The sequence below is a fragment of the Camellia sinensis genome, chromosome 8 (genome assembly GCF_055761805.1).
Source record: "Camellia sinensis isolate YWXY chromosome 8, ASM5576180v1, whole genome shotgun sequence".
Classification (NCBI taxonomy): Eukaryota; Viridiplantae; Streptophyta; class Magnoliopsida; order Ericales; family Theaceae; genus Camellia; species Camellia sinensis.
Genome location: NC_138968.1, coordinates 151,424,540 through 151,447,505, shown reverse-complemented (window position 1 = coordinate 151,447,505; position 22,966 = coordinate 151,424,540). Strand labels below are relative to the sequence as shown.

The 22,966-nt window shown below is 36.8% G+C and overlaps 2 protein-coding genes across 2 annotated transcripts; one reads left to right on the top strand and one right to left on the bottom strand.

The window, feature by feature from the left end:
• Positions 1-1,715: 1,715 nt before the first annotated feature.
• Positions 1,716-2,186, bottom strand: LOC145798187 (uncharacterized). Its single transcript, XM_082885676.1, has one exon. The coding sequence runs from the start codon at positions 2,184-2,186 to the stop codon at positions 1,716-1,718; it is 471 nt and encodes a 156-aa protein (XP_082741802.1).
• A 3,746-nt stretch (positions 2,187-5,932) lies between these two features.
• LOC114269284 (lipoyl synthase, mitochondrial) lies at positions 5,933-21,736 on the top strand. Its single transcript, XM_028210567.2, has 4 exons — positions 5,933-6,724; positions 6,888-7,099; positions 7,693-8,072; positions 21,307-21,736. Exons 1-4 carry the CDS (start codon positions 6,246-6,248, stop codon positions 21,412-21,414), a joined length of 1,179 nt encoding a protein of 392 aa, XP_028066368.2. The 5' UTR covers positions 5,933-6,245; the 3' UTR covers positions 21,415-21,736.
• The last annotated feature ends 1,230 nt before the right edge of the window (positions 21,737-22,966 follow it).

The following is a 22,966-nucleotide window of genomic DNA, read 5'->3' as shown; positions in this document are numbered from 1 at the left end:
TGTAAAGTGAACTAATGAGTTCATATGGGCCTTACATAGGCTTGAATTAATGAGACTTAATTAAAGCTAAACAAATGGACATCAATTATTCTAATTTACTCATTCCGAATCGAATTTCAATCAAACCTACCATAAAATTCTAAAAAGTCTGAATAATACATAAATCAAGTTAATTTCGTGATCGGATGCCGATAAGGCCTTCAATTCGCAGAACGAAACATAAACATGAATAGATCTTTCTACGATAGACAGATAGAGACACGAATAATACAACATACATGCAATTAATTCAGAATTTCATCTTAATTACTCATTAAGTATTCTTAATCATGGTTTAACGGTGAATCATAGATCGAGGTTGTTACACAGTCTTTTCCACATCTTTGCCTTTAACTTTTAATTGATGATATTTGGACCGAAGATCAATTTTCGAAAACACTTGGGCTCCATGCAATTGATCAAACAAATCATCAATGCGAGGTAGTGGGTACTTGTTCTTTACTGTCACCTTATTTAACTCTCGGTAGTCCACACAAAGCCTCAAGGCTTCGTCATTCTTTTTCACAAATAACATTGGAGCACCCCACGAGGACCTATTAGGCCTGATAAATTTCTTGTCTAACAATTCTTGTAATTGAATTTTCAACTCTTTCAATTTGGTAGTCGATATCCCGTATGGGGTCTTGAAAATTGGTTGTGTACTTGGTACTATCTCAGTAGTAAACTTAATTTCTCTGTCGACTAAATTCCCTGGTAAATCATCCGGAAAAATATCTGGGAAATCTCTAACTATAGGAATGCTATCCACATGAGGGTTAACAATGGTTGGCACAGTTAACACAGCGCATAAAAATCCCCTACAACCTTTATTAATCAACTTATTCGCTTTCGTGAAAGAAATTAAATGTGGGGGAGATACAACACCACCTCCATGAAATATAAATTTAGGTAATTCAGGTAATCAGAACACAACTTGTTTAGTTGAACAATTAATAGTAGCACAATACTTCGGTAACTAGTCCATGTCCAAGATTACGTCAAAATGAGCGATATTTAAAGGCAACAAATCAACATATAAAGTCATGTCCCCAACAGTAATAGCACATACAGGATACATATATGCACAAGTCATAGACCCTCCAGTTGGAGAAGATACAGCTAACAGATAATGCATTGGTTCCAATGATTTGGCTAATTTAAGAGCAAAGGCATAGGATACAAAAGAGTGTGTGAAACCCCGAGTCAATCAACACATATGCATTCTGGGAACAGATAGGAAAGATACCTAACACAACTGTCTCTGTATTCTGCACATCACCCGATACTAACGCAAAAACCCATCCTTGTTTCAAAGTCTCATTTCCCACAGTCGCTTTCGGATTAGCTCTTGATGTTGAAACTGATACGACTGAACTTGCCATAGGCCGACTTATGCTTTGGAATCCCAATGGACAATCTTTGATCATGTAACCCGTTTTCCCGCATCAGAAACATGTGCCAGAAATTCTGCGACAAACTCCCTTATGTCTTTTTCCACATTCTAGGCAGAGGGGTGTATAATTCCCTTAGCTAGAACTAAGTAAAGATCCCATATTCTGCCTCTTGTTTTGTAAATTGTTGGAGTTGTTCTGGCTTTTCTTAAAGTTAAATCCCTGTCTCTTACCATTCCATTCAGTCACCGGTGTCTTTGCTTGTTTTAGTGCAGCAATGTTCACCTAAGCCATAATGGCTCTATCCAAGACATCAACATATTTTACTAACTTGAGTACATTGATCTGGTCAAGGACCTCAACATCAAGTCCACCTTCGAATTTTCTAGTTTTCTTGTAATCGATATTTACCATATGTGGCGCATACCGTTCAAGCTTGATGAATTTGGCTTCGTACTTTGCTACCGACATGGTACCTTGCTTTAGTTGCTCAAATTCCATCGCTTTGCGATCTCGTACGCACTGTAGAAAATATTTTTCATAAAATGCCTCTTTAAATTGTGCCCAAGTCATGGTAGTCTGCTGATCACGGATAAGCATCCACCACCTTCTCGCTTCTTCTTGCAATGTGAAAGTTGCCACCAAAACCTTTTTCTCTTCAGAATAGGGAAATAATTCAAACAACTTTTTAATCTCTAAGATCATTGCTTCGGCCTTCAGCGGTTCAGGGTCCCCCCAAAAAGTAGGTGGTTTCATTTTATTAAACTTCTGCGTCAAAGTAATAATGTCACTGTTGTTAGGTGGCTCAACCAGTATTGGTGGCGGAGGAGGGGGTGGAAATGGTTGTCTCTATTGTTGTCTCTATTGTTGTCTTATAGATTTTGCCAGTAACTCCACCATTTGCTCTAACCATTCCATTCTTGCATCGGAAGACTCAGATGCATCTGTAGGTCTTGTCTCCTTTATTGGTCTACATGTAAACAGAATGATAATAAACGTAGGACACATAGGTTTCACATTTGCATTGTCATCACATAAACACAAAAGAAAGCCACACATACTCACATATGCAATTAAAATGCCTTAATTTTTTTTAGGACATCCTATAGCTCATTGGGACGTGTGTGTGCGGTATGACTCATGCTCTGATACCACTCGGTCATGACCCAAACCCGCCCCTATAGGTTTAGTGTCGTAACTGGCCAGTAATCTGTGATTACCAAAGGCCTTCCTGTATAAATCTAATGATCGGGGCTAGCAAAAGCTAATATATTAGAGAATAAAACGTCCAACGAGCTGTGAAAAAGTATATGAGACAAAATGCATTGCTATATATATATATGTATATACATCAAGATACAAAAAGTTTTCCAAAGTACAAACAAAAGAGGGAGCACATTCCCATCATCAACACATTCGTAAGTAAGGTGAAACTGTTCATAACATACAAGTGGCTGCCAAAAGGGTGATCACCGAGTCACCCAAAAGCTTCGACAGATGGGAACCTTGCCGTGAGGCACAAAAGGTAGCTTGACAAAATTGAGGCAAGGTCGACGCCATTATGTCCCCTCCTGCACTGGATCACCTATGTATGCACATAAATATGAAATCATGAGCTAGAGCCCAATGAATAACAACAGTACAAAGAGGTTATGAATGATGTCCTTACGGTAAAACGAATCATCTACTTAACAGATCTTTATCTCATACAGGAAGCATAAATGTTATACGTGGTACATCTAATAGCAAATTAGTACAGGCAGTCTTGAAAACTAAATGGACGGTCATGAAGACCGACAATCAGATATGATGACTATCAATATAGTAAACAGAAGTTCCAAGAATTGGAACTAATAGAGATCCCTATAACAATAACAGTAAATAGATGCTAAGGATGCCACGAATACAGTTCATAAAAATAGGACGATCATTCATTTAAACAAAAAGCACTAGTTCAGAAATATAGTATATAGCATAAGTCAGAAAATACTTATAATTCAACATATCTTTACAAGGTTGTTACTCACAGTTGGCTCCGTGAAACACGTGGCTGGGACGTGGCGCTTGACCTATACAGACATATACAAGCATAGCACGTTTAATTCACCGTGCAACCAACTAGTTGTTATCACTACTTATTGATTGGTTGGTCTAATTGTTCTTTATTCTCTTTTAATGATCGTGATACCCGTGCAAGGCATATGAACGTCAAATACATGTGAAAACCATGCTAACGGAGGCTCGAAAAAGGGAAAAATGTAGCAGAAAAATGACATTGAGACTGCTTGATAGCCGCATGTGCGGAGTGCCTTGGCCGTACATGCGACACTCCCCACCGCATGTGCGCCGGAACGTGCAATTTATGCATAATGTACAGCTCCTCTCCCCTATTTTCAGCATGTGCGGGGCCTCCCCGCCGCACATGCGCCTTGGTTTCCCGTACGTGTGATTCCCTTTACCACACGTGTGGTTTTGGGTGACTTTAGTCCGAAAATCTGCTCTATTTTTTAGCTTCAACCCCTCCAAAAACCAAACCCAAAATTGTACAAATTAAGGCCTGAAACCTACTAAAACATGGTGAATGAACAACTTTTAAGTTCAAACCAAAATCATAACTTACAATCCAATCCCAATTTACCATTCATAAAATTAAAACTTGAAATGGAGAAGGATAAACAAGAGTTATACATATGGAAGTCCTATGTTTCAAATATCCATAGCAATGCCTTCATTAACTTCAAACTCATGTAAGAACAAGTGAATAATTATGAGAGATGGCATATATGTCAAGATTTCAAGCTATTTCCTATAATTTCTTCTTTAGGGTTTGCATCTTCAACATTCACAACCCAATTCCCTAATTCTACTTAATTTCTGTAATCATACGTGGGAATTAACTTAATCTCATGAGTTTAAGGGAGAATTCCTTACCTCCTATGGTTGATTTGGTGAATGTGCTCTAATCTCTCTCATTTTCTTCTTCTCTTCTTTGTTCTTTAAAGCTCTAGAATTCTCTCTCTCTCTCTCTCTCTCTCTCTCTCCCTCTCTCAGGGTATATCTCTTCTCTACTTACTTAAGTTCAAATATAACAAAATATCTAACTTGAGTTTGTCTTACTCATTTTAAATTAGTATAAAACTATTAATCCTCATTATGAGTTAATCCAGCTCAACCCAAGTTAAACTTATAAAAGTGAATCAGACTCTAATCACCTAGGCCAATATTCAATTTGTGACCTTAAAAGTTTACGAATCAGACAGGTCTAGTTCCTATTTTCTCTTATTTTTTAAGCAAAATATAATTCAATTAGCACATGGCTCACAATTAACCCACACATAGAAACATATAAAACAGAAAAGTCACATGTAAACACATAATTAAGGTAAGCCTCAGAAGTAACAGTTAATTACGAAGGCATGTGTTACAGCCGCCATCATCATCGCAGAGAGTGAGGGTCAGTGAGTGAGAGAGAGAGAGAGAGAGAGAGAGAGAGAGAAAGAGTCATAAAGAAGAATAAAAAGAAGAAGAAGAGATAGAGAGATTGCTGACCAATTACCATCACGATCACCTAGTCATCACTGTCACCACCGTTGCAGCCCACTACCATTGCGATTTCCACTTTTAAATCTAGAGTTTTGAGGAAAGAAGAAGAAGACTCCCAACCCTCCCAATGCTACTCGAAATCTAGGGTTTTGCATCATTGATAGAAGCGAGGTAGTGGTGTTTTTGAGTTTAATGGAAGCTATAGAAACGAATAAAAGGGTGGTTGAAGATAAAGAAGAGGGTTGCCGGAGAAAAAGAGAATGAGAAGAATGTGGGTGTAAAGAGGTGACGTGTAAAGTTGGGAATATGGTGGGGGTGTAAAGAAAAATAGGTAAAATGTAATTTTGGATGGTAGGGAACCAAAGAAATAAGAGGTTTAAAGAAAAAAAAGTAGAAACATTTAGCGGTTCTCATAAAAAAATCAATTATCCTTTCTATTTTTTCTCATGTTTTTATTAAAAAAAATTTAAAAATTAACTAATTAATTCATAATAATCCCCCCTCAAAAAAAAAAAAAAAAAATGTAGCGTTTGGTAGAATTTTTTAAATATGATTTGAGAATAGAGTTGTATTTTGAGTTTGTGAGTTTTGGAATTATGATTTGAATGTGAAAAATTTGTTTAGTTATGAGTTTTGAAAAGAGTTTTGAATTGAGTTTAGATGGAGTTTTGAGTTTTTGAAATTAGAAAAGTTATTTGATTAAAAAATTTACAATTCATAACCAAACACACAACTAAAAATTCTATTCAAAACTCATATAAAAATTAAAAAAATTCTAAAAATATTTTTTATTTATAATATAAAAATAACAGGTGCCCAAGAAAAAAAAAATCGAATACTATTCTAGTTAATCAATCGAACGTCTAGGAAGATATTTGGAAGGATAAACGGATTAGCTAAATTTTTTCGCCTAAAAAGAAATTTTCAAAAATAAATATAAAATTATAATTTAAAACTTTAAAACAAACACAAACACTCAAATGAGTGGATAAAAATATATTTGGGACACGTAACTAAACACAGCTTAATGTATCAAGTTTGTAACTCAGGGCAGGTTTCCGAGTTTGACTCAGTATAAGGTTGTTGAACCGAGTTCGACTCGGTCCCTGACTTTGCGTTGCGCAGCCACCGCTCCACAACCACAACCAAAACCAACGACCTAGAGAGAGAAATCCCCGATTGTTGAAGTTTCTCTCTCTAATTCATCTGCAATTGTAGAGAGAGAAAGCAGATATTGAGAGAGAGAGAGAGAGAGAGAGAGAGAGACAGAGAATGCATTCTCGCTTCACATCCCTCGCTCGTTCCCTCAAATCCAACAACAACCACCGCCACCTTCACCACCCCTCTCTCCTCTCTCTCTCCACCTTTCTCTCTCCTCGCTCCTTCTCTTCCTCACCCTCCGTCGATCCTCCCAAGCCTCGCTACCCCCAAACCCTAGAGGGACTCCGCCACCGCCTCGCCGCCGAGTCCCCCACTCTCACTGACTTCATCCGCCTCCAATCCACCGACGACTACTCCGTCGAGGTCGGCACCAAGAAGAAGCCCCTCCCCAAGCCCAAATGGATGAGGGAGTCCATCCCCGGCGGAGAAAAGTACACTCAAATCAAGAGTAAATTGAGGGAATTGAAGCTCCACACCGTCTGCGAAGAGGCTCGCTGCCCTAATTTGGGTGAATGTTGGTCCGGCGGCGAAACTGGCACCGCCACCGCCACGATTATGATTCTCGGAGATACTTGTACCAGAGGTTGCAGGTGATTTTTCATATTCGTTGAATTTGATTTTCAATTTCTATATTGCAGGTTGTTTTTCATAATGATGAATGTTGTTCATGTACAACTATATATGAAACATTAGATTTCTTCCATTTGTGATTCATGTTATATTTATATGGTTAAGAGATTTAAAATGTTTCAGATTCTGCAATGTGAAGACATCACGTACTCCCCCTCCTCCAGATCCAAACGAACCGTCCAACGTAGCTGAGGCAATTGCATCATGGGGTTTGGATTATGTGGTGATTACTAGTGTCGATCGTGATGATTTACCTGATCAAGGAAGTGGCCATTTTGCTGAGACAGTGCAGAAGTTAAAGAAGTTGAAGCCAAATATGTTGATTGAGGCATTGGGTATGTATCATTGTGTTCTTACAGTGTGTGGATTAATGGTTGTTACCATCGATTTCTGAAGCGAATCATCTTCAGTTGCGACAACTGGATTTAGAAAATTTGACAATAAATTTAATTTGGTTTGCATCCTACACATAGGCTGTGAGAGCACAGCAAATACTGCATATTATGAAAACATGAATGGTATATGCTATTCCACTAGCAAAGTCTACTGGATCAATACAGCAACTTGTAAGTTTATCGAGCCGTTAATACATTTACAGAAAATAGGGTAGAAAGACCTTGCTAATAGGCTGGACATGCCCATAGATTACTTTACCCAGTTGAGCTGCCAGACATACACTTTTTAATTCAGACTTCAGAGTGTAGACGAAAGCTCAATGGTGGTATCTTGAACATTTTCTGCAAGTAATGTCAGGCTTTACATATACTTACAATGATTTTTAGAGCTTAGATCCATGTGAACACAATTGTGCTACATTATATCGAAGTGGATAAGAAAAGGTGAAATTCTGTTGTTCAGATGTAAATCCGGTATGGAAAATATTTTGCTTCCTTTTGTTAATGTTGCTGGTATGATTTTTATTGTGCAGTTCCTGATTTTCGAGGAGACCCTGGCTGTGTGGAGAAAGTTGCAAAATCAGGATTAGATGTTTTGGCTCATAACATTGAAACAGTTGAGGAGCTTCAGAGTGCAGTACGAGATCACCGTGCTAATTTTAAGCAATCCATTGATGTTTTAATGATGGCCAAGGACTATGCTCCTGCTGGTACACTTACCAAAACTTCAGTAATGTTGGGGTGTGGGGAAACACCTGAACAAGTGGTGAGAACAATGGAGAAGGTGAGGGAAGCAGGTGTCGATGTGATGACTTTTGGTCAGTATATGAGACCATCAAAGCGCCATATGCCAGTATCTGAGTACATAACCCCCGAGGCTTTCGAGAAGTATCGAGTTCTTGGCATGCAAATGGTTTGTTACCATCCCTTAGTTTCGGAATTTATGATTTTGATTTTTGGTTAAATTGCTTCATATGCCCCCTGTGATTGTTTGCATGTGTAGTTTTAGGCCCCTTGTGATCGTGTGCTTTTGTAGTTTTAGGTAAGAAATTTTGTTTGGGAATTGGCATGATTGTTTTATCTTGTTTTGCTGGGATTTCCTATGGTAATGACTAGTAGCATATGACTTTGCTAGTAGACCAGCCTCCCTCCTTTGCTCTCTCTCTCTCTCTCTCTCTCTCTCTCTCTCTCTCTCTTCAAAAGATTAAAGAACATATTAATTTAGATGACTTCTTGATAATTGAATTTTTGTAAGTGAGAACATTTCTTAGTTGTGGCTGTGTCATTCTATTTAAGATGGACTCTAGATTTCACCATAGTGTTGTATATAATACTTTTGCAAATTTGAAACAAAGCTTGTTTAGGGGAAATCTATTTTCATTTGCTCTATGAGTTTGATTTCTTGTTTGCATTATGCATGTGGCTATTGTAGCTATCTATTTTTTATTTTCTCTTTTAGTTTGATTTCTAGTTTGAATTATGCATGTGGCTAATGTAGGTAGTACTGACTGGGGGTCAGGGGTTAACGTCAGAGGCATTGGGGATCTCCTGGTGAGAGATAGAGCAACCCAGTCCAGAGGGAGAGACGGGCAATAGAGTACTATAAGTATAGAGGTTCGGTTTGGGACTTAGGGATGACCCCTCAAGAGCACTGGGTGTAGAATATTGTGTTGTAAGGGGGGGCACCACCGTCTATTTATAGAAGATATAGGTCACATGCCCTGTAACAAACTTCTTGAATATTTTAGAATTTTGTTAGCATATGCCAAAGCGTATCATTTTGTTAAGATTTATCTCGATTCTTGAGCTTCCATATGTAAATCAAGTGGTGTGGTCTCCCTCTCAATAGGGCTGGACTAAGACAATGACACCCACAAAAGTATCACTCTGAGCAACATCTCTGTTTCAAGCCACCAAGCCACAAGATCCTAGAGTCTTGCTGTGGTTGGTAAAGACTTCAAAATGCTTAAGCCTTGCCTCTTGGTTTAGTGATGCAGGGATGCATGTAAAACCAAGAATGTTGCAACAAGAATAATCATGAACAAACCGAAAAGAAGAGAAACTCTCTATCTTTCTTAAATTTTATTAATAATCAAAGCACTACCTCTAGTCATATATGGCTTACAATCTTATTTAAGCCTATTTTGGAAAGTAGGTTAAAAGTCATTTTTCAGCTTTTAACCCACTTCCCTGCTTTTAACCCATTTCCTCTCTCACAAAAAAAAAAGGCTAAAAAGTAAAAAAAAAAGTCAAAAAGTCAGCTTTTAATCATCTTCCCAAAACACCCCTTATGATGATAACAATTGTAACAACCCTAACAATTCTAGACCAAGAAATAACTAAAATAGGAAATATAAAACAAACCAATTAGAAAACCTAACATTCTAGATTATTCCATATTAAATAATAAGATTCCTAGTTAAATACTTTAAAAAAATATAAAAATATAAAATTCCTAGAATTACGCTTGCTTCATCCTCCCCAACTTGAATAGACTCATCCGTGAGTTTTCATGACTCAAAATAATTTATCAAGTTTGCATTTGCTTGCATCCACCTTGCATTTTTCATACACTTGAAAAAGTTATTTGACCAATCAATAACTTGATCAAAATAGGAGATGCATCTTCAATCATGCTAATAAGAATGTCTTTAGTCTAGACTTTTTTTTTCCTATTCCACCAAGCATGCTCTAAAACTCATCTTTTATTTGAAGCTTGGGTTTTTGTTTGACGTTATTAAATTCATCAACAACTTCCTTTGCCAAACTAATTTCACCAGTCTTGTTTTCATGAACTACAACCTCATCCTCTCCAAATACCCATTGTGTTTAGGAGATGAACCCCAATCAACGTGTGATTGCAACAATGAAGTATTTGTATCTGAAAATATCCCATCAAACTCTTCCTCTAATACTTTGTCTTTGAAGTCATTGTCGCAATTGGGTTCATAATGAAAGTGCATCTCCTAACATTTTTGCTAATAGGTTTTTCATATGCCCTTAGCACAACTCCTATTAACACGTTGGTTTCGAGGTTGATATTGTTGCTCAGCCAAAGCAATTAACTCAGCAAGTTGTTGAACCTTCGCTTCAATCGGTCGAAAGCAATGGTCCCATTATGCATCTCGTGTACTTTATTCTATTTTTATGCACTTCTTCAACAATGACATTTCAACTATCATGCACTCCGTGTTATGCTATGGTTAGGACTCAAGCACAAGCTCTGATACCAACTGATGCAAGGAATTGTATGGAATGAACGAAGACACAAGGAAATACAAGAACAATAAAGAATATAGAACAATTTTCTCTAAATCTGTTAACTCGAAAACAACTAAATAGCTTCAAAGGCTTACAACTCAATTTATAGCAAACATTGTTTGGTGATTAAGCCACAATCCACATCTCAAATCAAGCCAAAGTTACATAAAGTTAAAAATCACCAAAAATAGTAGATTTGAGATAGGCTCAAATTTGGATTCTAGAATATAAAAGAATTTTCTTAGAAAAAACGTGACTCAAAGGATTTGTTTAGACTTCGAAATTAAGCATTTCCAAAAATAGTAAATTTTCTAATTCAAAGGCCTAAACAATGGAATTTGCCACAAAATCAGTATAGATCTTCGTGTAGTAGTGATTTGAACTTGTTGGGCCATTTCGAATTGAATATGGCCATTTTTGGCTTGACCAACAACCTTGGAAAATCAGCAAAATTATTGTTTTTCCATCGAACGGTCAAACTATTTTATGAACTTGCTGTCAATCACCATTGCATCATCTTTTCTATGTCGGAAAGAATTTGTCCTTGAATTCAAATCTTCATCAAGTAAGCTATGTCCCTTACATGGAATCTAGTGCTTTTATACACATAAGAATTACAAATGACTTGGTTTCTTCAACCTGTATGCATTGGAGTTGATCTTCTCAATAATTGTAGAGGTCAATGTTCTTGGTAGCTAGCTTGTTTACTCTCTAGTCGAGAACCTTATCATTTGTGAGGACAACATACGAAAAATCGCCCACATCAAATTCCACAACTCGCCTCTTTTTTCTCGTTCATTGTACCTTGTGATAGTCTCTAGTAAATTTCGTTGTGTGGCCTTGCGGAGTTACTGCAACTACTTGATGAAGTCCTTGACCTTGCCATGAAGCCTTTGCAAATCTGAGATTGGTGCGAGAGAATGATTGAAACTAGTGATAGAATTATTGAAAGCGAACTCGGTTGCACGGTGGCAACATGTCAAATTAACCAGGGCAGGGCAAGGCAAGGCAAGGGAAGAATAAGATCAGTTCGCGAGAGAATTGAAGTAGCACATGCGTGCTGCTTTCTTGCCTCATAACTATGCTTGATTGATGTATCGAAGGTTGCAGAACTTACACTAGGGCAAGTGCTCTTTCAATGATTATATGCTTGAGTTTTACTAGCTAATATCTAGGAATGATCTTGTGAGAACTGATGACTTCATCAAGCAGTTGCAACAAGTCAACAAGGCCACTCGATAAAACTTACGGGAGATTACTGCTAAGTACAAAGAACGAGTAGACAAAAAAGGCGACTTGTGGAAGTTGACGTGAGAGATTTTGTGTATGTTGTCCTTATGAAGGATAGGTTCTCGAATAGAGAGTACAATAAACTAGCTTCCAAGAAGATTGGGCCTTTGGAGGTTATTGAGAAGATCAATCCCAATGCATACATGTTGAAGCTAGCAAGCCATGTTCGGACTTCTGATGCATTCAACATCAAGCACTTGATTCCATTCTAGGGGTGATAGCTCATTTGATGAAGATTCAAACTCAAGGGTGAATCCTTTCCTAGTTTGGGAGAATGATGTAGTTTGATCGTTTGATGGAAAAATGGTTAATTTTTTTGTTTTCCAAGGCTGTTGGACCATGCTCAAAACATCCAAATTCGATCAGGATCGGCCCAACAAGTTCAACTCACGCCTAAGTGGTGGCCTGTGTTGGATTTTGGGCAAATTACATCACTTACGCATTCAAATTAGAAAATTTACTATTTTTTGAAAGATTTGAATGCTTAATTTCAGAGTCTAAACAAGTCCTTTGAGTCACTTTTTTTTTTTTTTTTTTTGTTGTAGAAAGCTACTGTTATATTCTAGATTCTATATTTGAATCTAACTCAAATGTGCTATTTTTGGCAGTTTTTTGATTTTATGTAATTTTGGCTTGATTTGGGGGGTGGATTGTGGCTTGGTCACCAATCAATGTTTCTTATAATTTGAGGTGTTAGCCTTTGAGGCTATTAAGTTGTTTTGAGTAATAAAATTTTAGAGAAATTGTTATTTTTTTTGTATTTTCTTGTGTGTTCGTTCATACCATAAACTTCCCTGCTTCACTTAGGTCTATAGGAATGGCATGGTAAACAATTGTGGAAATCATGTGATTTCACTTTCCCTTAATAAGGACTAAGGCTTGCGGTTGGACTACTGGTGCACGGTGTCAACTCAGTAGGACTTAGATGCTTTGCTGAATGCTAGTAAAGTCCTTTAATGTAGTTCAATTTGAACTTCGAAGAGATTTTTTCTGATATGGGTCACGTGTCTCCTGAGGGCTAACATGTGCTAGGTATTGAGCTGACATGCCAATTACACGTCGCCATCCACGTGTATACAACATGTTGCTGGAAATTTGTGTTAATGCATATAATATGATAGTGGTGTTGGTGGTAGATAGTGGCATGTATAGAATATGATAGTGGTGTTGGTGGTAGATAGTGGCATGTATAGAATATGATAGTGGTGTTGGTGGTGGATAGTGGCATGTATATAATATGATAGTGGTAGATAGTGGTAATATATAATATGTAAGTGGCATATAATGGGTTATAATGATGTTTGTAATATCTCCTATATAAGGAGTGTCATTTGGTCTTGTAAAATAAGAAGTTTTGAATATAACAGAAATATATTCCTTCTTCCTCATATTTTCGGAGTTCTTCTTCCTCATATTTTCTAAGTTGGTATCAGAGCAACAAAAAACGCAGCAGCCCTAAAACCGTCATAGCCATGTCGGAAGTCACGTCCGAAACCACTTCAACCCCTGCCGCTGCCATTCCGGTGAAAACGTCCAACTCTCACTCTGTCCAAATCACCACCATCCGCCTAAATGGTGATAATTTTCTCCGCTGGTCACAATCTGTCCGGATGTATATCCGTGGGCAAGGAAAGATCGGTTACATCACTGGTGACAAGAAGGCTCCTGCTGTTAATGATCCGCTGTTCGACAGTTGGGACGCTGAAAACTCCATGGTTATGACATGGTTGGTCAATTCTATGGAGGAGGATATAAGCTCTAATTACATGTGCTATCCTACTGCACAAGAATTGTGGGATAATGTTAGTCAGATGTATTCTGACCTAGGAAATCAATCTCAAGTTTTCGAATTAACTTTGAAGTTGGGAGAGATTCGTCAAGGAGATGATTCCGTCACCAAATATTTCAATTCGTTGAAAAGGTTGTGGCAGGATCTTGACATCTTCAACACATACGAATGGAAATCGGTTGACGACTGCAACCACCACAAGAAAACTGTGGAAGACAGTCGTATTTACAAGTTTCTTGCCGGCCTCAACATTGAGTTCGATGAAGTGCGAGGAAGAATTATTGGCAGACCTCCTCTCCCATCCATTGGCGAAGTATTTGCCGAAGTCAGAAGGGAAGAGAGCCGAAGGAGCGTCATGCTTAAGAAAAAAGGTACTGGTGAATCAATTGAAATTTCTGCTTTAATTAGCGATGCTGCGGCCAACAAGGCTGCAAATTACCAGCGCAGGTTTGATGATAAGCCACGGGTCTGGTGTGATTTTTGCAACAAGCCTCGCCGTACACGCGAAACGTGTTGGAAGATCCATGGCAAACCTGTCAACTGGAAAAGCAGCAAACAAGGAGAGAAGAATCGTGGCTTTCCTACCGCTAATGAAGCCGATTCAGGTCCCTTCAACAAAGAGCAGATTGATCAACTCTTAAAGCTGATAAAATCCAACTCCTCATCCGGTACTCCTAGTGTTTTGTTGGCACAAACAGGTAGAAATCCTAAAGCCTTCTCTTGCCTAAACTTCTCTCCGTGGATCATAGATTCCGGTGCCTCCGATCACATGACTAGTTTTTCCCATTTATTTAGTACCTATTTCCCTTGTTCTGGTCATGACAAAATCAGAATAGCCGATGGTAGTTTTTCACCTATTGCAGGAAAATGATTTATTAAACTAACTGAGAAAATTAATCTCAATGCTGTTCTTCACGTCCCCAACTTAGCCTGTAACTTTTTGTCTGTCAGTAAACTATCTAAGGATTCTAATTGTCGTGTTACATTTTTTGAATCCCATTGTGAATTTCAGGACCAGAACTCGGGGATGATGATTGGGCGTGCTAGGATGCTTGAAGGTCTTTACTACTTTGATGAAGTACCTGTTAGTAATAAAAAAGCTCAGAGCTTTAATAGTACTAGTTCAATCTCTGTTCGAGAAAAAATAATGCTATAGCACTATAGGCTAGGACATCCTAGTTTTCTTTATCTGAAACATTTATTTCCAGAATTATTTAAAGGGATTGATTGTTCTTCTTTTCATTGTGAAAGCTGCATTTTTGCAAAATTTCATCGCTCTACTTATTTGCCAAAACCTTACCAGACTTCCAAACCTTTTTATTTGATTCATAGTGATGTTTGGGGCCCTTCTAAAATTACTACTCTTTCTGGTAAAAGATGGTTTGTTACATTTATTGATGACCATACCCGCTTATGTTGGATTTATTTGATGAACAAAAAATCTGACGTGAAAAATTTATTCACAAATTTTTACAATATGATTGAAAACCAATTTCAAACCAAAATTGGTATTTTACATTCTGATAATGGAACAGAATATTTCAATGAGCAGTTGGGTGAGTTTTTGGAAAAAAATGGGATTTTTCATCAATCTACATGTCGGGATACCCCTCAACAAAATGGCATTGCAGAACGAAAAAATAAACATCTACTTGAAGTTGCACGTGCTATAATGTTTTACATGCATGTTCCTAAATATTTATGGGGTGAAGCAATTTTAACAGCCTCTTATTTGATAAACAGGATGCCTACAAAGGTGTTAACATACAAAACACCTTTCGATTGTCTCAAAGCTTTTTTTCTTGACACGAGGTTGTTTTCTGATTTACCCGCCAAAGTTTTTGGATGTACTGCCTATGTTCATGTTCCTAGTCAATTTCGTTCAAAACTTGACCCCCGTGCTATAAAATGTGTTTTTTTGGGTTATTCCTCAAACAAAAAGGGGTATAAGTGTTTCGATCCTTAAAGTAAGAAATTTCATGTGAATATGGATGTGTCATTTGTGGAAACAAAATCTTATTTCCCCAACACTTCTCTTCAGGGGGAGACAAGTGGAGTAGAAGACCGTTTTTGGGATATTTCTATCCCGCTCCCCAATGTCATTTATCCTACACAAAAATCACATCTGTCTGATAATGATCACTTAGGAGAACCAAGTTCTATGGTGCCTAGTCAAGAAGATTCTTGTTTAGGGGGAGAAGTACTACAAAATGATCTAAATCCTGAGCTTCAGGTTTATACTAGGAAGCGATTTCATCTGAAGAATAATGACCTGAATGTCCATCCTAATGACCCGAATGTCCACCCGAGTTCTGGCATCGAAATTTTAGGTAATCCTATTCCTTCTATTTCCGACCTTGATGTTCCTATAGCAATTAGGAAAGGTGTCCGAAATTGCATTAAACATCCTATTGCAAATTACCTCTCCTATCAAAGACTGTCTAAAAACCATAGAGCTTTCACATCTAGGATTTCACACTTGTTTGTTCCAAGAAATATACAGGAAGCATTGGATGATCCGAATTGGAAATTAGCAGTCATGGAGGAGATGAATGCTTTAAGGAGAAGTGGTACTTGGGAGATAGTTGATCTACCCAAAAACAAGAAAACAGTTGGGTGTAAATGGGTGTTTACGATAAAATGTAACGCAGATGGAAGCGTTGAGAGATACAAGGCGAGACTGGTGGCTAAAGGCTTCACTCAAACTTATGGGATCGACTATCAGGAGACGTTTGCTCCTGTTGCTAAAATAAATTCCATCAGAGTACTGTTATCTCTTGCAGTAAATTCAGATTGGCCTCTACATCAACTTGACATTAAGAATGCATTTCTCAATGGTGATCTTGAAGAGGAGGTGTTCATGAGCCTACCGCCGGGATTTGAGCAGAGACTTGGAAGCGACAGAGTATGCAGATTGAACAAGTCATTATACGGACTCAAACAATCACCAAGAGCGTGGTTTGAACGCTTTGGGAAGGCAGTTATCAGTTGTGGCTTCTCGCAGAGTCAAGCAGATCACACAATATTTTATAAACATTCAAAAAACAGTAAAATTGCAATTTTGATTGTTTATGTTGATGACATCATTTTAGCTGGTAATGATGAAGCAGAGTTAGCAGCCCTCAAAGAGAAACTCGCAAAAGAATTTCACATTAAGGATCTGGGAGCTCTCAAGTATTTCCTCGGAATGGAATTTGCAAGATCTAAGGAAGGTATATTCGTTAATCAGAGAAAATATGTTCTTGATCTCCTTGGAGAAATAGGTATGCTTGGTTGTAAGATGGTGGAGACTCCGATCGAGCCTAACTTGAAGTTACAAGCTGCTAAGGCTGAAGAAGTCAAAGAGAGGGAACAATATCAGCGACTTGTCGGGAAATTGATTTACTTGTCTCATACGCGGCCTGATATTGCCTTTGCAGTCAGCATGGTAAGTCAGTTCATGCACTCACCAGGGGCAGAGCACTTTGAGGCCGTTTATAAGATCTTAAGATATTTGAAAGGAACTCCAGGGAGAGGCTTACTGTTCAAGAAACATGGACATCTTCAAGTTGAAGTATACACAGATGCAGACTAGGCAGGAAGTGTTACAGACAGGAGACCAACATCCGGATACTGCTCCTTTGTAGGTGGGAACCTAGTTACATGGCGGAGTAAAAAACAGAATGTGGTAGCTAGAAGTAGTGCAGAAGCAGAGTTCAGAGCTGTTGCCCATGGAATCTGTGAAGTAATGTGGATTAAAAGAATTCTTGAAGAATTAAAGCTTTCTCACCCGACACCTATGAAGGTCTATTGTGACAACAAAGCAGCTATATCTATAGCTCATAATCCAGTTCTACATGATCGCACAAAACATATAGAAGTGGATAAACATTTCATCAAGGAGAAAATCAATGCTGGCATAATCTGTATGACCTACCTTCCAACAGGTGAACAATTAGCTGATGTGCTAACGAAGGGACTACACAAGAAGCAATTTGATAAGCTGACTAGCAAGCTGGCTATGGAAGATATCTTCAAACCAGCTTGAGGGGGAGTGCTGGAAATTTGTGTTAATGCATATAATATGATAGTGGTGTTGGTGGTAGATAGTGGCATGTATAGAATATGATAGTGGTGTTGGTGGTAGATAGTGGCATGTATAGAATATGATAGTGGTGTTGGTGGTAGATAGTGACATGTATATAATATGATAGTGGTAGATAGTGGTAATATATAATATGTAAGTGGCATATAATGGGTTATAATGATGTTTGTAATATCTCCTATATAAGGAGTGTCATTTGGTCTTGTAAAATAAGAAGTTTTGAATATAACAGAAATATATTCCTTCTTCCTCATATTTTCGGAGTTCTTCTTCCTCATATTTTCTAAGTCATGTGATGTAGGATATATCCAGAGCCAGCAAGTATAGAATTGAGGGTATAATCATGTTTGTTAACCACTTTTACTACATTGGATGATGTCTTCCATATTCTATGTACCTCGACTTTCATTAGTAGATTTTCTCCTACATTCTTGTGTTTAAACTTAGACTATGTACTCTAGATTATCTACTTTGTAAACAACTTATCCCAGCACATTTTGCATCCACCAGCTACTTATTAATGTACTATGAAGAGAGGAGGTGAGGCCCCATGGACAACCCTTGATTGATTTCCTAGAACACTGTTTGTTTACAAACTTGCATGTCTCAATGATCTAGGACAGCTTCAGTGAAACTTGGAATAAGGTTGCACACAGTTAATTTTCGTCGTGGATTTTGGAGCAAGGAAAGTTTTGAGATTATTGATAAAAAAGGGAGACCAAATATTCTACGGTTTGTAGGCGGGGAGGTGGATGCAGTTTGGTTGATTTTAACAGTGGTAGGTTGATGGATTTGTAGAAAATAATGACTGGAATTCTGTGGATGATAACTATTTTATGCTGCGTTTGGTCCTTGGAACTGGCGAGGAAAGGGAGAGAAAAATGAGAAGGAAAATTGTTTTCAATCATAGTTGTCTCGTAGTTGAGAAAAAGGTTAGATTAACAAATTTTTAAATGAGGATAAGAAATCATGAAAAAGAGAAAAGATATCTATAGCTGAATTTTTGTCTCAGATTTTTGTCATTTTTTCAAATAAGTAAAAAAGCCACCTTTACTTTTTATTTTTTATTTTCCTCACTGAATCCATTAATCAAATAAAGCTTACGGGTTTCAAGGATGGAGCTAGAGGCCAAAGGGTAGGGTAGGGAAAACAATTGCATTGATTTATGTTTGATTGGATAAGGTTTTGGAGCTGTTATCATGGTTATCAGAATCCCGATCCGGATCTTACGATCCTACGATCTTACGATCCATTTGAGTGCAATCGATCCGGATCGTGTAAAAAACTCCTTATAGGTAGGATCTTTCGATCCTGGTAGTGGGATCTTATAGGATCGTGGAATCCCGATCCGAATCCGATCCTATCCGATCCAATTTACAAGCCTTGTTTTGTATTGTATGACATATTTTGTTGTAAATTTATATTTGTTGTCTAAATATTAATTTATGTTGTCAAAATAAATAACAAAAATTAAGTAGCATTGAATCAAATAGACTAAGAAAAATAAACTAGGAAACAAACATTCAAATATTGCGGTAATTTAAGAAAATTAAATAGTCGGAAAAACAAGCTTAGCTTTAGCGGAGTCTAAGAAGGGTAAGATGATTGTAACTTTATCCCAATTTCTGAAAAAATTATTTTTGTGACTTGAATCCGCTCCACCAGGGATGCTAACGACAAACCTTATCATTCAACTAAGCTACTCTTTTGAGTTCTTAATCTATTTTCATATCCAATTTTGTTAAATATTTTTTCTTCACTTTTTATTCATTATTGTACATTGTAAAGTATTTTGTTATAGAATTCTTCTTCTTCTTCACCTTCTTTTTTGATAAAATACAGAACTTTCACCATCGAGTTTTCTATTGCATAATATTATATGTACATTTTATATGGAGTATTATATTTTTCACAATATCTTCACTTCTTTTTAATAAAATATAGGTTCATTTTGTGTGTACTTTATAATAAATATTTATTTAAATTAAATTATTATGTAATTTGTCATTTTCGGTAGGATCTTACGATCCTCGATCCGATTCTACGATTCGATCTTATAAACACCTCCAACGATCCAACGTAGGATCCCGATTTTAACAACCTTGGCTGTTATATGAGCCATTTGGTGTGTAAGCAATTTTTGAGTAGTGATTTTGCACCTTTGTGGAGAGGAGCCACCCTTGCAAGAATTTCATAAACACAACTCAAACTCACTAACATTCAACTAATTCTGCTAGGATTATTTAGGAGTGTAACTCGGGCGGCTTTGGGCGAGTTAAGAGGCTGTTCAAGCCCAACCCAAGTTGTGTTGAGAATTGCCCAGGCCTACTCAAGTCCGAATTGTAATCCAAGGCTGTCTGTCCAAGCCTGATCTGAGTAAAACCCGAATTGGCCCAGTTGTCTGAATTGCATATAAATTACATTTTTTTTTTTTTGGGTTTTGTTTTTGTTTTAGTGCAGCTAAGTTAATTCATTTGTTAAAATTAGATTATTTACAATTTTTTTTTAATAAAATCATTAATAATATCAAAACAAATAATTTATATAATGTAAGAGAAATGTCGAGATCATGGTCTTTACAATTTATGAGTGAGGAAAAATAAATAAGTAAAATTTTGTATCGTGTTATTTGTGTATATAATAAATATTCAATATGATCTAATGATTTAAATTACTTTAATATCAACCAATGGCTAATAATTTATATGTATATTTAATGTTTTTATATATTTATATATATAATTTGGGTTTTAGGTTTCGGGTTGCTTGGGTTGTTTGATATCTTTGTCTAAGCCTGTCCAAATTTAATTCAAGCTTCTGAATTTTTGCCCAAGCTTGTACCAAATTTAAAAATATTTTTTCCATGTCCAAAAAAATTTCGGATTGGGCTTAGGTTGCTCGGATTAAGGCCTCGTTTGGCATAACTTATATAATCCATCTTTTTATCTTTTTATCTTTTTTCCATCACATCACCTCTCTACTTTTCTGCACATCTTTTCGTAAAAAGACAAAAAGTACACTTTTTTAGGACACCCCAAACCAACCCTAAGTCCGCCCAAGTTGTGCCCCTAGGATTGTTGAGGCTGAAGAATAGGGAACTAAGTAACTTTGACTACTAGATTTTAGACCTATCATCAAAGATAATGATTCAATTACACGACCCGATAGATCCATATTGTAGTCCTTGTTTAACAAATTTGAGATCTACCAAACTATCCTTGATTACTAAAACCTAATAAATCATAGATAGGCCAACAGCATACTAACTAATAAGAAAACAAAAATAAAGGTTTAGTTAGATCAACCCTAAACTTGATTGCAATGTGCAAAGGTGTAAATAGGCCCAATGTTAAATTAGCTATTTGCCTATTTTCTTGTGTCTTGCCTAGGCTAGCATCAATAATAGGAACTCAAGCAAAATTATTTTGTTACATGAGGTGTGATTTGTGCCCACAAACTCTGACTGCTCTACAAACTCCGACTGCTCATTTCCTTTGAACATTTCTGTTTGGGCTCTTACCTCATGATAGTAGTCAAGATAGGAAGAGGTAATAATGAAAATCTAGATTATATATATATTGTTACTTGCAACATTGTGTTTAGCAACATATATTCTTAAAGTCGCACTGTATCAATTAAAGGTTGAATATCATCTGTTTTGGCTGTCTCGTGCTGGTTTGCACATGGTTGATACTAATGTATGTATGCTTTGGGATTCGGCAGGGATTCCGGTACGTGGCATCTGGTCCCATGGTTCGGTCCTCGTACAAGGCGGGTGAATACTACATCAAATCCATGATAGAATCAGATCGTGCGGCAACCTCTTCGTAGATTGCTGTCTTTGATTAAAGTTTGATTTTTTGTCTTTTCCCCCCTCCTATACCACATAATATTCAACATTAATTCCTTGTAACTTTTATGAAAGATTAGATGGTTCAACCACACTGTGAGCTTTTAAGGACCTGTCCTGTAGTGAATTGACAGTCTGGAGAATGTTCCATCAGAGCCTATTGGCATGCCTCCCCCTCCTTTGGTGTTGGATGAGCTTGTGCTCCTGAGATCACCATTTCTAATGGGTTATAATCATAATAAATTCAGTTGTATATCCAAATTCAGTGTAATTATCAATTTGTATTGTGCTTTGTTTCTTCAATGTTTGCTCTTTTTTCTTTTCTTTTTTATCCTGGTTAATGATTGCAGTGAGTCTTTCGAGAACTTTGTCCTCTTGGAGTAGTTTATGTGGTGAACTTGATAATTATTAATTTATGTAATTAGGTTCATTTTTAAACTAGTGTTTTAAAAAACAACTAATAAAATGTCAGTTATTGACTGTGTTGAATTTCACTCTAATGAACGAGTGGTGGTTTTTTCTGGTGCTGCCAGCCTCTCTTGCTCTGTGGAGCTCTTTTACCAAATTCAGGTTGGTATGAAACAAAATCCCCAAACTCAAATTGTTTTAAACTTATTTCTTAAATTTAAATTGTTGCATGAAAATGAAAGTCACTTGAGATAAAGTACCAATCATAAGAAGGAAACAAGGGAGGTATCATCAATTGTTTAACTCTATAACTAAGCCATTTATTCACAGAAGCAATAAAGAGAGTGAAGCTGTAGATGGAAAATCTTTTTGTTTTGATATAATTGGGGTGTTTGGGAAGAATTTTTTTTAGTTTTTTTTGGCTAAAATAGCATTAAAAGACAAAATAGACTGAAATAGTCAACAAGACAAAATGTCACATCAAATTTATAATCATTTAATTTTTTTTCTCACAAACATTACATCCAACTACAAAAAAATTCAATTATTTTTCCAAACACAAATTTTAGTCTCCTAAAATAGTCAAAAATTAAATTAACTTATTAAAATAACAACTTTCCAAGCACTCACAATATGAACTTATTTTAAGTGAGGTTTTCAAAATCTTATTTTGCTCGAATTCTAGTTCTTATTCATCCTGTCCAACTCTGTTTGCCTTCTGTTTTTTTTTCTTGATTCTATTTTCTAATATGTGATGTTATATTGAAGGCAATTGGTTATTGGTGGAGAAACTATTAGACTATAAAGGCGATGAGAGATAACAGACAAGAGAATTATGCCCAGGCTGACACTTGACTCATTAGGGATTACCCAAGATCTAACTTTAGTACCACCTTATAATTATTGAAAACATTCAATCCAAAACTAATTGCTAGCGAGTGGAAGGATCTCTCGAATGTATAAATGTGAAAACCAATCTCTAATATGTAAAATGATTATACAATGATTAGGATACAAACATGGAATATAAGAAGTGATCACGAAAACAAAAGAAAGAAATATCCTTTTTGACAATGTTCTTCCTAAATACCTCTTTTCTTTTTTTTTCTTTTTTTCTTTTCTTTT

Excerpts from the sequence above, each read along its gene's own strand:
- LOC145798187 (XM_082885676.1), bottom strand. The coding sequence starts at position 2,186 with ATGAAACCACCTACTTTTTGGGGGGACCCTGAACCGCTGAAGGCCGAA.
- LOC114269284 (XM_028210567.2), top strand. The coding sequence starts at position 6,246 with ATGCATTCTCGCTTCACATCCCTCGCTCGTTCCCTCAAATCCAACAAC. Across the intron at positions 7,100-7,692 it reads TATGTTGATTGAGGCATTGG|TTCCTGATTTTCGAGGAGAC; the intron begins GTATGTATCATT and ends TTTATTGTGCAG. Across the intron at positions 8,073-21,306 it reads GAGTTCTTGGCATGCAAATG|GGATTCCGGTACGTGGCATC; the intron begins GTTTGTTACCAT and ends GGGATTCGGCAG.